At 41.3% G+C, this 14,780-nt stretch overlaps 1 protein-coding gene across 3 annotated transcripts in view; it reads right to left on the bottom strand.

Moving 5' to 3' along the window:
* Positions 1–14,780, bottom strand: part of GRIP1 (glutamate receptor interacting protein 1) — a 361,453-nt gene that overhangs the window by 16,279 nt on the left and 330,394 nt on the right. For 2 of the 3 annotated variants that reach the window (XM_077807749.1, XM_077807750.1), the window contains 5 exons: positions 13,956–14,104; positions 13,608–13,793; positions 7,254–7,410; positions 1,130–1,241; positions 951–995 (listed from right to left, as the gene is read on the bottom strand). In XM_077807749.1, coding sequence (XP_077663875.1) covers positions 951–995; positions 1,130–1,241; positions 7,254–7,410; positions 13,608–13,793; positions 13,956–14,104 — 649 coding nt within the window. The remainder of the gene's footprint in view (positions 1–950; positions 996–1,129; positions 1,242–7,253; positions 7,411–13,607; positions 13,794–13,955; positions 14,105–14,780) is intronic. The other variant, XM_077807751.1, reaches the window with a different exon arrangement.

Here is a 14,780-nt window from a genome sequence, read left to right as displayed (position 1 = left end):
TTCCTGTTATCTATTTCCATACCCTTTTACTGTGCTCTGAATAATGAAAATCACAAGAGAACCCTGTGGTACCATGCCATAGATAACCACAGAATTAAACTACCGGTAAACTGACATTAGCTTTTCTCTTAATTTCTCTGTCTTGTAATTACAAGTATTTCAGAATCACATTAAAGTAACCGTACATGCAATACGGAAGCCATAAATCTGAGCATGTACAATCATTTAGAACTGCAAAAGTTTCACCCAGTTATGCCATTCACATTCCTTGAGGTTGCTAAGGGACTTCATATGACATAAAAATGAAAATGAGATTTTGCCAGCTTTGGAGCTCAGGAAATTGAAAAGAACATAAAAGAACATATTTTTAGGATTTTCCATTTGACAGCTTTAAAACTGTCAGTATATTCCTAATTGTTCTGATTAAAGAACTCACAGAAAATGTATTACAAATGCACAGTTATTGTTTCCTCCTTCCTCCCTCAAAATCATCTGATACAAAGTTAACATGGAGTTCAGATTCGCAATTAACTTCAGGGTGCGATGTGAAAATACAACAAATTTTCTTTACTGTGAACATGTCTCATGCTGTTTTTGTTCACAGGGTGACAGCTTCCTGTTAAAAACATTTGAGATGCTGTTTTTCTTTTATGTTCGTCTTAATCAAAGTAAGTTATGGACCAGAGACAAATTATAACATGCCAAGAAAAAACTTCATAAAGCAGCTCTAAGGAGTGGGATGCACTGCTGCTGGAAAATTCTGGCCACTTAAAAACTCTGCACAAAATGCTGCATGTATTAGCAGAGCGCACAGCAAAAGCTACAAGACAGGAAGCTTTCGGGTGATCATGTTTATCTACTTTCAACTGCATAATATAACAGAAAATAGCTTTATTTGGGGGAGGGGAGGCAGCTGCACAAGCAAAAATATAAACATAAAGGGTAGGTACCGAGAGAGTCATGTTTCTCAAATACAGACGCCTGTCAGCCTTGTCCTGTGGAAAGGGGTTAGAGCTTTTAAATGAATTTGTGTGATTAATGCAAACTTAAAGAAAAAAGAAGAAGAGAAAAGAAAAATGAATGTCAGACAAACAAAAAAGTTACATCTCTATTAGAAAGATTGCGCTACCTCTAGTTCCCTCAGAATTCCTGACTGGCCACAGGTCTCTAAATCCTCCAGTGCCTGAGACCAGAAGTTTTCCTCCTGGTCAGTCTCACTGTTGTCGTGGGCACCTGAAAAGCTGGGTTCACAAAGAGAATTTCAGTCAAATGTACAAACAACACACAGGCTTCACCTTGCAGTGTATTAGATACACAAGTGTCTTGTCACACACAGCAGCGACAACAACAGGATGTCAGTGTTATGCTGAGAGGTACCGGTGACTGCTTGAATCACAAACCTCTGAGATTGGATGTTAATTCACCTTTCAATGAACATAACTGTCAGGAAAAGTTAAACAGAAGCTTACTTGAGACAAAAGGGGGTTGTGAATCTGTCCAGGAGTTTGGACTGAGTGGTGGAGGGCTTTTGCTGAGCATTTTTGTGTGTGTGTGGGGGTGGGGGGGGGGGTAACACCTACTCTGTGGACCTGATCTGTGAGACTTGGTGTTTTCAAGCCCATGCCTGAGCGTCCGTCCATACTACACTGTAAACCTGGACTTACAATTGCTAGACCCAGATCTCACAGCTGTGCTAACACATCCTTACTGTGCTACCCACACCTTCAGACTCACGTCTGTGGCTTGAGCTACATCAACACTGCAAAATGACAGAGCTTAGACATGAGTCACAGTGGGACTTGGGTTCTGACGCACCCCCTTAGCAGGGTCCTGGGACCTGGGGTCTTAAGTGCTTGCTGACCTGAGCAGACTGATTTCTGTGTAGACAGAAGGGGAGCTTGGGCTCAGATATAAGTCAGAGGTTGGGCTTAGTGTGCAGTGTAGACAAGGGAGAACACACAAAAGAGAGAGAGAGAGCAGCAGAGGCAAAAAGCAAGGAAGCCAAGTAGGAGCCTGTCAACACGGTGTGACCCTGGAAAAAGCTAGAGGGAGCTTTTGGGTCTGGTGTTGGGTAAAGAGGCTTAGGGCTGTCAGTTAAGAAACTTCTCCTTTTGTTCTTGGTTCCTCCTATTTTCAGAGAAACAAGACTTTGTGCATTCCTTGTAAATAAACAAGACGACTGCACCAAAAAAGAATACCAGACTCCATCCATTTCTGCTTCCAACTGGAACATCCCCAGAGCTCTGAACTCTGACTAGCTGTTTAGATTAAAAAGGAAAAACATTACAGTAAGAACGTGAGAGTAGGTAGGATACAAAAAGTAGGCGATAGCCAGTCTCCCATACACGGGCAATTACTAGCAGCTGACTGGTTGTAAAAGAGGTGGATTTTGAGCAGTGTTTTATAAGGGGAATGAGAAGTAGATTCTAAGAACAATCTAATGTAAATTTCCTCCTGTAATAACTGGGACATCTTAATGAAAGTTAGTGAACCAGGCATCATTAGAGTTCATAGCTAATCAGAGCAATGAAATATTTGTAATTAGGCTTTCCATCTACAAATTTCCCTTGTGGTATGCAAAGAGGGCCCTCATGTCTGCAAATAATGTCTCACAAACTTATCTAGTCCAAGAAGGAATCCTGACATTTTCAGCTGTCTCCTTCATTCTCTGCTGCATTTATCATAATCAATTTAGACCCATCCCTGCCTCCATCAGAGCAACTGCTGCAATTGCTGTATACAAACCACAGCCTGCAGGGTATAGATTCTCTTTCAGGACTTCAGCACTATTTCACAGACTTAGGGCTTGATCCCATGAAGTGCTTCAGCACGTGCGTAAGCCCCAATGAAGTCCATTCCCAGGACCATTCTTATTGTTGAGGATTTCTGCTTTGTTTCACGAAAGTGCTGAAGTCTTGTTAACAACTTTCTCCTGCAAGATTTTGCTAACAGTGACACGTAGGAGAGTGAGCCAGTAAGAGAGAGTTCTGATAAAAACAACCAATTTACTGCAGAAACAATACAGAGTGGCTCCAGCACAGTATTTTAAAGGGCTAGCAGGACGCTGGAATGACAAGAAGCTCAGAAGCAGTGCACATGTGCACGCACGCAAACACACACGTGAAGCACCATTATGGTGGTATTTCTGTGCTTCCTTGACAAATAGCATATTGCCAAACCAGTGCTATTAGTACTCCATTAACATAATAGCTTTTAATGCCACAAACATTACAGCTTGACATGCTTCCCATATGTGGCATCTATGCTTCGAGGATGCTTTCTTACAACCACCATCAGTGAGGCAGACTGTGGTTGGCCATTTCAAGCAAATGGGTCTCCTTTCACAGTGTCTTTCCATAGAGCGCTAGGGTCTATTCTAAGATATTGCTCAGCACTGGTGAGGATATCTGCTCAGATACAGATGCAGTTACTTTCAAATGCTGTTTCAGAAAAGTATTTGAGCTTAAAAATTGGCTTTTTCTACCATCCTGAGCACTTATGTTTAATTACTAGCACTGATTTCAAACAACCAAATATGTCCAATATAGTCTCTTATTAATACAATGTGTGTAATCCATATCTAATCCAGTATTTTGCTAATGCAGTGAGTCCTGACCTTTTTTGACTTGAGCCCTCATCGCATGGATCAGTGTCTGAGCTCCCCTACTGTTGGGTCTCAATGCCATTCCCTGCCTGAAGCATTTACTGCGTCTTGCCTGTTTTCTCCCCATTTCTCTCTCGCCTGTCGCTTTTTGTCTCTGCTTTCTCTTATTCTGCTATTTATTTCAATCATTTCTCTCCTTTTTTTTGGTTTCACTCTCTATTGCTCAGTCTGGGGTTTGTTCTTTTTCCTTCCTCTTCCGCCACTTCTTTCCCCTAATTCTCACCCTCTCTCTCACCATGCTCCCTTAGGTACCTCCCTGCTCTTTCCACTGCAGTTTATTCTGAGTGGTTTCCTTGACTTGCCCCTAATGCTCTCACTTCTTTCAGTCGCCACATGTTCTTTCTCCTCTCTGCAGCTGCACTACACAATACAAAGCAGGCAGCAGGCAGAAAAACGTACTTTGTAGTGTTACTCAGGGGAGGGGAAAAAAGAACTTAGCTAGAGGCAGTGGCAGAGAGGGGCTAGAGCCCTATCCTTTCCTCTGATTGACTGGAAGGATAGGCAAGTCCCTCAGAAGAGTCTGGCGCTCCATTTAGGAATCCCATCAGTAGTGGTATAGTCCATCTTCTAGATACTATCTTCAGATAATCTTTATTTTTATTTGTGCTGCATGTCTCAGAGGATTTTCACATTGGTAAGGAGGAAATAGCTTTTGTATGAAGTATAGTTCTATTGATTTTGCTTTTAAAGGACAGCTGGAAAATATGATGTTTATTTTCAACAAATTATATTATATTTTTTATTACCCAGATTCCTTGTTCATCTATGATTACATTTTTCAGCCTGGTATTTAACTGGTCCCCAAACAGTTGATTTATCAAACCCATGATTATATCTGGTCCGAGAAACAAAGGATGAGTTTGAGCGGATGCTAAATGTGCTTCTTTTAGTAAAATAAAGCTATTAATTTAAAAACAACTGGCAGCATATAGCAAGGATGGAGGGATTCCCTTACTAAATGTTTTACACTAGTAATCTCAGTAGTCAGTGTCCAAGAAGCCTGGTCTTCTGTTTACTCACACATGACGGTAGAGTCAATGTCTTACTTTTTCATTTTTTCAGAGCACTAATATGGAATTAACTGTCTGCGAAGAATTAAAATCCCTTCAGCAACAGGACTAGATGTTTTACTATCTGGCTGGTAGATGGTGAAGAATGGTATTTCCATAGTTTAATGCCACTTATCACGTCTGGAACAGCTTCAGTTAGAATGGATGAAATCTAACTATTAACAATTCCAAGTCCTATTAGAAACCAATTCAACACCTTCAATTATTTGTGTCTTGGTATGTAGAATATTAAGACCCAGATTCTCAATCAGTCAGTGAAATTGAGGAAATCAATGGGAATGAGATGCCTAAATATCTTCAAGGATCTAGGCCTAAATCTCCACATCTACCAGACTACACTTGTTGCATCCTTCTGGTTAAGTATCAAGAGGCAATCTTGATCCACCTAGCAATGGAAGACTTGGATACTTTTATCATAAGGTGTTTGAGGTGGAAGGAAATTAATAAGAATGAAGTTTTATTGGGTTAATCAGCTCTTTTTAAGATATAGACTAACTGTTCTCCTCACATCTTGCTTTTTTCAGCTGGGTAAAACAAAGGAATAATGATCTCCTGGAAGTTATGGAAAAAGGAGTTAACCTTGGTTATGAATGGTTCCAGAATACTGAGAACTATTTTGGCCTCATGGAAGATACAGTATGGCTCAGATCTTCCAAAAGCAGAGATTTTTATGGAAAGGATTAGATACCATCAGTTTGAATGGATGGGTAAAATCTAGGCCTTGCTGTAAGAAATCCAGAACAGTTGGCATACCTATTTTCCTGGGCTTGTTCTATCTCTCTTGACCCAACAGGAGAACTTTGTCCAAACTCTTGCTCGGCCCAGGAGGGTAAAAGGCCTGCATGAGGCTATGAGAATCTCTATTACTTTGGATGAGTATCCTTTCTTGTTTAGGCCTTGCCACTTAGGATATCAGGCTCAGGTAGTCTGTACTGGAATGAGAAGTGGGCTCTGGAAGATCCTGTCACCTGGGTAGAAGCAGCAGAGACCTCTGCAACAGTTCCACTAAGACTGAGGGCTACAGCCTTTGGAGTGATAAGAATTTCTGTTCTTTCCTCCCTTTGTATCCATACTTTCTAGCAGTGGAAGATGGAGGAAAGCCTAGAATTGCTAATTCATCTGTTCCCCGTGATTCTTGGTTCTCTTTCCTCGTGAAGAGAAGGCTTCACATTTCAGTTGGATGTGTGTAGGTCCACTTGAAGCTGGCCTAGCTCACTGGATATTAGCTGGATTACTACTGGGTTCAGGGGCCATTCCAAAAATGGTTTATCTAATGGTTTAGCTAGTTTGCTTTTATGCTCAGTGTGGACTTCCCTGATGGAGACTACCAGGAAAGAATCTACATCATACCACTGTTTAGACTTGAGCTTCTTGTGTGTCCTTGCTGTTTTATGTGTTGTATTGAACCAAGACATGCTCATTCCTCAGATAATCCTGGAAGTCCCAAAGAACCAATGTTCTTGCCCTCATCACTAGGCAGTTGATGCTGTGTCACCTTTCTGACCCTGACCACATTTCCTGTGTATTGTTTTGCCCAGGTGTGCTCCCCAAGCTGAAGGGTTGACATTTGTGGTCAGGACTTGGAGTCTAGATTATAAAAGGAGCCTTCTCCAGCTCAGGGACTGAACCTCTTTGTGTAGTATGTTCCCTTTCTGTTAGATCTCCTGCTCGGAATGGTTTCAGAGTGCCTGGAACTTTCATATGCACTGACCTATCGCATCATCTCTATACATGAGACCAGAAGACCTAAGTGTTGCAGGTAAAGATGGATGGATGGATAATGCTCTGTTCTGTGACACCATGGAGACCAGTATCTGGATCTTGTTAAACTTTTCCTGAATTGAGAAGACTCTAGCTTTCCTTGTGTCCTTTTCGAGTCCTAGGAGAAAAAATCCTTCGAGGAGAGATAAGGGAATGCTTCTTTAATGAATCTATGTGCCTAAAGCACGGAAAGTGTCCTCTGGGCAACTTCCTGAAACATCCCTGGACAGCATTCCATATGTCAATTAAGAATGGGCACTACTGAGTCCTTAGCTTGAACCCCAGGAATGAAGGAGCTGGTAGAACTTCCTGTTTCTTTTCCTGTTTTGGGCTTTTTTGGTTGCCTTCTGGAGAGGGAGGGTGGCTTCTTTTCTACCATCTGAAGCCTACCAAAGGAAAAGCACCTCAAGGATTTTTTAGTTTGACATTAACACCTAATGCTATGTCTTTTATGCACAGAAACTCACGTTACTTACAAGCCTTGCTTTCAGCTTCGTAGCCTTTCATGAATGTCACCGATCTATCCTTACAGAATCATAGAATATCAGGGTTGGAAGGGACCTCAGGAGGTCATCTAGTCCAACCCCCTGCTCAAAGCAGGACCAATCCCCAGCTAAATCTCATGCAGCATGAAGTAGCATCTTAGAAAGGGTTATTAAAGGTATTTTAATTCAAGATCAGTGCTTATTTTTTAAAGAAAAATCACTGCAATTTTCCTGCAGTTGTAAATCTCACATAACAACTAGCATGTGACTTACCCACTTGCTGTTGGTCTGTCCCATTCATCATCACTCAGTCCTGTGTCATGAAAAGGGTGGTTTCGTGGTCTACTGGGAGGGGACAAATTGTCTCTTTGCTTAGGACTCCTCCATTCATATGCATTGAAGTTGTATCCTGAAGCCTGATAGGTGGGGCCTAAAAAATTAATCATATACTTGGGACTCTATAGATGTACAAATAACTGAAAATGCATATATTTAATAGGCAGATGTTCAAAAACTTGTACCCATAATTTGTGGGCACACAACCGCTGGTAAGTTTTTGTGGGTACAATTAGATACTTATATGTCTAAGTTGTACTCACAATTCATTGTGAGCAAAAAGAGAGGTCCTGGAAAACCAGCTGAAACCAGATATTAAATACCTGCAATACAAATGAAGCTAGTTGTCCTAGATTGTGTCTCTGCCCCCCCGCCCCTCTACTCCAGGGCTGTTCATCTAGTATCTTTGATAAGTATCTTATTTTCTTGAATTTTCGAGAAAAACATAAAAAAAGAGGCAATGGAGTTTAAATGTAAAAAAGTGAAAAGTCAACAGCAGCGCTGCCTTAAGCAACATAAGAAGATTACCAGTATATGGTTTATGGGTGTTACATGTTTCATATTTTAAGGTATCCTTAAAAGCATTTTAAATTAACCAGATCCTAGTGATAGTCAAAGTGGCAGCCATTATGCATTCAGCTCCAGTTCACACAGAGACTTGGCCAGCTTGTGCTGTGATCCTGTCATATCTCAAAATCTAAACTGGATTGGATGGAATCGGTACTTGGAAGGGAGCCCCCCAAAAGAACACCGACGTGCCCTATGAAGCAGTATTAGGGATTCAATAGCTGGCACTCTTCTCAATGTTCCAGCACAGCATTACAGGGCACTGTGCTGCTACAGGGGGCATAGTCCTTATACAATGTGATCTCATGGTAGTTTTGATACAAGTGGAGGGGCTCACCTCACTGTCCTGGCCAAATTCTATCTCAGGTTAATTACATTCTGCCTACCTAAATTCCCCCAGAGTTTCCACCACTTAAAACTCCCCTGCATTTGGAATGAGGAATTCATTACTTCCTATCCTTAGGTGATAGCTGTACTGTTGTGCCTCATTAAACTGTTGTTCCATTTCATTGGTGGAGGAAGTGTTCCCTGTATACAGTCTGTGACCTAGATGAAGCCTGGAAAATGCTTTGGAATCTTCTGGGTGGAAAGACCCTATAAAAATGTCTGATCATTCTAACTATAACTTGACTTATTGAAGGGGGGAAAAAAAGGTTGGATCTGAACCTCAGGATTAACCGTACTTTTTTGTAGAGTTTTCTACCAAGGGACCTTTAACTTCCAGGTAAGAAGTCAACAGCAACAAGCAGAACTGACCGGCCCCAGTTAAAGATCTTATTCTAAGAATAAAGAAAAGGAGGACTTGTGGCACCTTAGAGACTAACCAATTTATTTGAGCATAAGCTTTCGTGAGCTACAGCTCACTTCATCGGATGCATACTGTGGAAAGTGTAGAAAATCTTTTTATATACACACAAAGCATGAAAAAATACCTCCTCCCGCCCCACTCTCCTGCTGGTAATAGCTTATCTAAAGTGATCACTCTCCTTACAATGTGTATGATAATCAAGGTGGGTCATTTCCAGCAAAAATGGAGAGTGGGCTTGTGGGGGGGGGGGGAGAGGGGTGAGAAAACCTGGATTTGTGCTGGAAATGGTCCAACTTGATTATCATACACATTGTAAGGAGAGTGATCACTTTAGAGAAGCTATTACCAGCAGGAGAGTGGGGCGGGAGGAGGTATTTTTTCATGCTTTGTGTGTATATAAAAAGATCTTCTACACTTTCCACAGTATGCATCCGATGAAGTGAGCTGTAGCTCACGAAAGCTTATGCTCAAATAAATTGGTTAGTCTCTAAGGTGCCACGAGTACTCCTTTTCTTTCTGTGAATACAGACTAACATGGCTGTTACTCTGAAACCTATTCTAAGAATGGCACCTATCCAAAAATTTTCTGGCCTAAAAGGCTTGAATGCTACCAGCTGGGCCATAATGACAACTATTGTCTCTGTTGACGGCTGGGCTGAGCATTCTTTGTGATCCTGCAAGTTAGAACTATTTTAGGTTCAGGAACTATTTACAGTTACAATATTTCATTATTTTGGTCTGACAGAAGCAGAAATATGAGAGGCGTGTCTGTAAGAAGCCATGTGTGTGATGCATGTACAGTTTACTGTCAAACTAAATTACAGCTGCATGGTGAACATTCTGCTCTCCGTAAGGGAAATGAAATGACAGCAGTACAGTGCATTCTAGCACACTGTCAAACTAATCTATTTGTTTCCCTGGACTGAAATAGAACAGCATAAAATCCTGCTTCTTATAGTGCACCGTCATGCCTCTGAACATGATTTTAACCTCAGAGCTCAATTGGATAGAAAATCTAGTCAAAATAAATATCTAAGCAGGTTAAGTTAAATTTTTAAATTAGATCATTAAGGATTCAATTTAAAACAACAAAACCAGAGCCTTTCAGATTTATAGCTGCGGTTGCATTTTACTACTATTACTGCTTTGCATTAATAAAGCACCTTCCGGCTCAGAAGCTCAAAGTACTTTACAAACAATGAATTTAACCTCACAATACCATTAAGAGGTAGATCAGTATTATGATCCCCATTTAACATATATGGGAAATCAAGGCATAAAAAGGTGAAGTGGCTTGGTGGTCAAGTGATTTATCAAAGATCACATAAGAAATTTATGGTAGAGGTAAGAATAGAACCCAGGCTTTCTGAGGGTATGTCTACACTGCAATTAGACTGATCTGTGCAAACTGACTTGGGCTCACAGGGCTTGGGTTAAGGGGCTGTTTAATTGTGGTGTAGATGTTTGCTCGGGCTGCAGCCTGAGCTCTGGGACCCTCCCTCTTCACAGTGTCCTAGAACCCAGGCTCCAGTCTGAGCCCGAACATCTACACCACAGTTAAGCAGCCCCTTAGCCCGAGTCAGCTGGGTCGGGCCAGCTCCGGGTGTCTAAATGCAGTGTAGACATAACCTGAGTGCCAGGTGTGTGATTTAACCATTAGACCAACCTTCTTAAATCTAGCGTAATATGCTCAGGATTGGCAGGGATCTCTGAACAGTGCATGATGTTACAGTAAACACTCTGGCACCAATTCTCCACTGCATCTGAGCTCAGTGGGGACAGAGTGGAGACTGGTGGCACAGGGAACAAACTGCGCTCTGAGTGCAAGTCAGGGCTACACAAAGGCAGGCCTCACATATGCCTCTGAAATAAGGTCCGCAAAGAACTTTAAACCAGTGGAAGATCAGATATGGCACAGCTCCTTTCCACCAGGTTCCTTCCTTTCCTTTCCACACTCCTGGCCTCCCCTCCTGATAAGGGTCGGGAAGACTGCCTTGCACAGAAGGTGGCAGAGCAGTCTCTGCCACATTTACACCAGTGGAACATTTTCCTTGCACAAGGGTATTTCTCCACTGGCCATCTCCAGACACTTAACGTTTATTGTGTGCTGCTTGTACAGTCTGGAGAATTCAGTCCTGTATGTGCTGGAATGTCTTAACATTATTTCAGTGAAACGTTCTTATTTAATTTAATGTGGGCTGCATTCCAAATACGAAGAACCCTGTGCAATGACCCAACACATCCCTACAGCATCTAAGGAATTGTGATGATGAACACCTGGTACAGTAGATTCTAAAAGCAATCCTGATATTAAGCAACTTCCAGTTAATGTCAACATTGTGCTGGGAACCAGTCCCCTCCCATTAATATCAACGTTAATGGGATTTGGATATTGGCAATGGCATGCCACTTATTCATGATTTGATTTTTTTTTTAAAAGAAAGGCCCCACCTGCAGGCAGGTTTGTGAGGCTGCAGGCAGGGAAGGAGGTGCTGGGATGTGCCTTCCCTGGAGGCAGCCCCACAAACCTACCTGCAGCCAGTACTCAGTCCGTCCCAGCACTTCCTTCTGGGGTGGCAGCCTGGCAAACCTGCCTGTGCACAGGGACCACACAGGAGGTAAAGGGCTGTGCACCGGGAGGTGAGGCTGTGGACAGGGCAGTAGTGGGAATGAGGGTCCAGCCCAGATGTCAGAGCTGCATGGTACCTCTCTCTGAACTCTCCAGTCTGCAACCTGCTGGGGGTGGGGTGGGATCAGGAGACGTGGGGGACTACATACAGGTTAGGAAGCAAGGCCCAAACCCTAGAGAACATAGGGCAAGATCCAGTTCAGCCCTATGGGGCCCCAGTGGCCCCACTCACTGTAAAAAGCTGCAGTCCCCCTCCCTGCTGCAGTCCTGCCTACTACTCAGGCTGTTTAAGAGACATGATATATACTGTTGCTAGAGTGGGCCGGTTTTTTTAAGGCAGATGGAGGAGATTTGTTTGCAATTATTAGATTAAGAAGGTGAATCATATATAGTTGTTGATCTGGCTTTTGACAAGGATATAATCACTGGGGCAACATGAGTCCCCCTTTCACAGGTGACAACCATTCTCCTAGTACTGAAAAGTCTAATCAGTGAATTGTTGTGATTCCTTCATTTAATCCATCTCCGGAACCTTTTTGGCAATCTCAGCAGAGAGGACAAGGCCTCTTGGTCATGGAGTCTGAACTAAGCTCTCATCTTTCTTCAGGATTAAATCTGAGCACATTGGTGGGGTAGCGTAGGGAAGTTTACACTGTCACTGCCTGCACTGAACCTGTTCTGTAAGTAAAGAGGAGATTCTCTCCAGATCAATTCAAAGAGGAAACAGCGTTGTCAATCTAGCAACTTTCATAGCACTATCTTCCCTTAAAATGATCAGAAAACTAAAAAAAAATTATAAAATTATTTATTCTATTAATCAGATCAAAGTGGTGGTGGTGGTGGGGGGGAGCAGAAAGAGGGAGGGGAAAGATACAAATGGGTCAAATTCATCCCTTCTGTAACCAGTGAAGTCAATGTAATATTTCGGCTCGAGTATGAGAATCATATTTTAGGCCAAAGAAAATGTAAATATAATCATAAATTAACCACAAAACACAGAAAAGAGGGGTTATGATCTAATGCTGAGAGACCCTTTTGTACAACAGAGAGTTACTGCCAGGATATGCACAATAAGACCATAAAATACTTAAAAATTAAATACAAAAAGCCCAGCAATCAATAGTGACATCAGCTACTTCTTGCTCTAATACTATTAGACAGGCGGGAAAGGAAGATTATCAGAGAGAAAATGACAGGTGCTTCATTGAACCAGACATATATTAATTATATATAAGCAGTTAAAGTAATCAGCAAAGAATTTCAGGCAATGTAGTCAATGCAATCAAGGCAATGTACTGGGCCAAGGTCTGTCCCAATTTTCTGTATGGGGGTATAACACAGCAGACCAACCGATCTGAGTGCCCACACCCCAGAAAGCCTTGACAGAAATGTAAAGATGAAGACACAACTGAACAATTAAATGAAATCAGAGGGAGGAAGGAAAATCTCTTTGGGTTAGGGGATCTGTCTGTGTAAAGATGTACTGTGCACACCAGTGGTAGCACAGAAATAATCATTTAAAAGACAGTCAAAGAAAACATATGAAGATGTTTGGAAGCCTCTTTGTTCTTTTGTAATTCAGAGTAATAAAGAACTGCCTACATTTTCTATAGCCTAAAAACCTTACGTCTTATCTTACATACTTAAAGAGAATTATTTAAAAAATACTATTAAATAAACAGTCAAATATAGCTATAGAAGTTTGAAGGTAATAAGAAGCCTGTTATTTCTTTAATTAAATAATCTCTTTAAACACAGTGATTACTTCGAGGGCTAAAAGTTTGAGTCTAATGTCATGGGAATGAGGAAGAAACAAAAGAGTAACAAATCACTGAATGATCTCTCGTGTTCCCCTTCAGCAGTTTACAATAAATCTTCATTGTAGTGAGCTTAAAAAACAATGAGAATGGACCTCAGATGCTCAAATTAACAAACAATGTGTTTGTGTTCTGTGCCTTGTATTAATCTAATCTTGAAGGACAAACTCATTTAGTGTGGATGAACTATGGATTGGGCCATTCAGACATTTGTAAAGCTAATGCAAGCCTGTTAATATATTGATAAATGCCTCATAACCCATCACAATGTTATGAAAGAACGAACTCAAGGCCACCTGAGTGTAAGAAATAACACCAGATACCAAGGTGTGTGGTTGTAATGAGACATGTTCACACTGTGAAGTACAAAGTTGAAAGTTGGCGGGTAGGATTTTTTCTAATGTGGGGAAAGGTGATTCATACATCTAATCACTTCTGTGTTAAGCAGTGGTTGAAACTGTTGCTTGTACCTTGGCTTCCAAAGCTGGTATCAATACCAGAACCATCCCATGATTCTACTGCGCTGTCCACACTTGGAACTGTAGTAGAATAAATGTCCGAGAGTTTACTTGGTTTCTGTGTAGAAGAGATTTCATCTTCAGCATCACTCAGATCACTTAAGTGACCAGAGATGGAAAATTTCTTGGGGCTTGCAGCTAAATAGGGTTTAAAAAGAAACGTGATTATAGCCTCATTGCAAACTAAAAAGATACTTCCCCTTCCTTCCACTATGGACAAGACATGTCCCATGGTACATACATGTTTAAATATTTAAGGTATAGAAATAACTGGTTCAAGAGCATAAATGTGACTCTAGCCATACTCACCATCTGTCTGCTTCTTGATTTTCAAGGTGACAGTCTCTCCTGCCATCTGTAACAAATGTATGGCTTCACTCAAAGGTTTTCCTTTCAGACTGCTGCTATTTATTGCTAGGATGCGGTCTCCTATGTGAATTGCACCTGTCCTAAAGTATCAGAAATAAAACACTGAAAAGATCAACAGCAAAAACAGCAAAGCCAATTTCTTAGCATATTTTGAGACATGTGAGTGTATTTTCAGTTGTTTCTTTTAATTTAACATATAAAGTATTATTACTGGAACTACTTTTAATCAGTACATTTGCCACTAAGGATGCATAAATTAAGTTACCTCTGCTGCAGAGCCAGCAGCAGAGATAATGCACAGCAATGAAGATTTCTGTCTCCTTTGCTGTGGCAAAATGTGGGTGAGCTGATCATTTAAGGAGCCTGAGTGGTGCTCATTTGTTAAAAAACCTAAAATACTTTAATAACTTTAAAGTAAATTTAATGTTTTCAGAAGTACCACATTGACAGCACGGGAAACTGAAGTCTCATAATCACAGGATAGATACAGCAAGTACAGTGGTAGCATAAACAACCACCCGTCGTCGCACCAATATGCCTGTTCTGTAGGAATCACCTCAAGAGAGGAGAAGATACATTGTGTGTGTCAATGCACATGGTTCATTTCCCTTGTATGTATTTGCTTTTCTGGTTCATTCAGTTCTTGGCCTCTCTGTTTAAGATGGCCAGCAAAGGCATCAGTTGCAATGATTATATGTAGTGGACACCTCCCCATCAGGATCTAAGGCCAAGATTTTGAAAAGTGACTTGAGATTT

Source organism: Eretmochelys imbricata, chromosome 1 (assembly GCF_965152235.1).
Source record: "Eretmochelys imbricata isolate rEreImb1 chromosome 1, rEreImb1.hap1, whole genome shotgun sequence".
In the NCBI taxonomy this organism is placed as follows: domain Eukaryota; kingdom Metazoa; phylum Chordata; order Testudines; family Cheloniidae; genus Eretmochelys; species Eretmochelys imbricata.
Note: the sequence above shows the minus strand (reverse complement) of the source record. Positions and strands in the feature narration are given on the sequence as shown.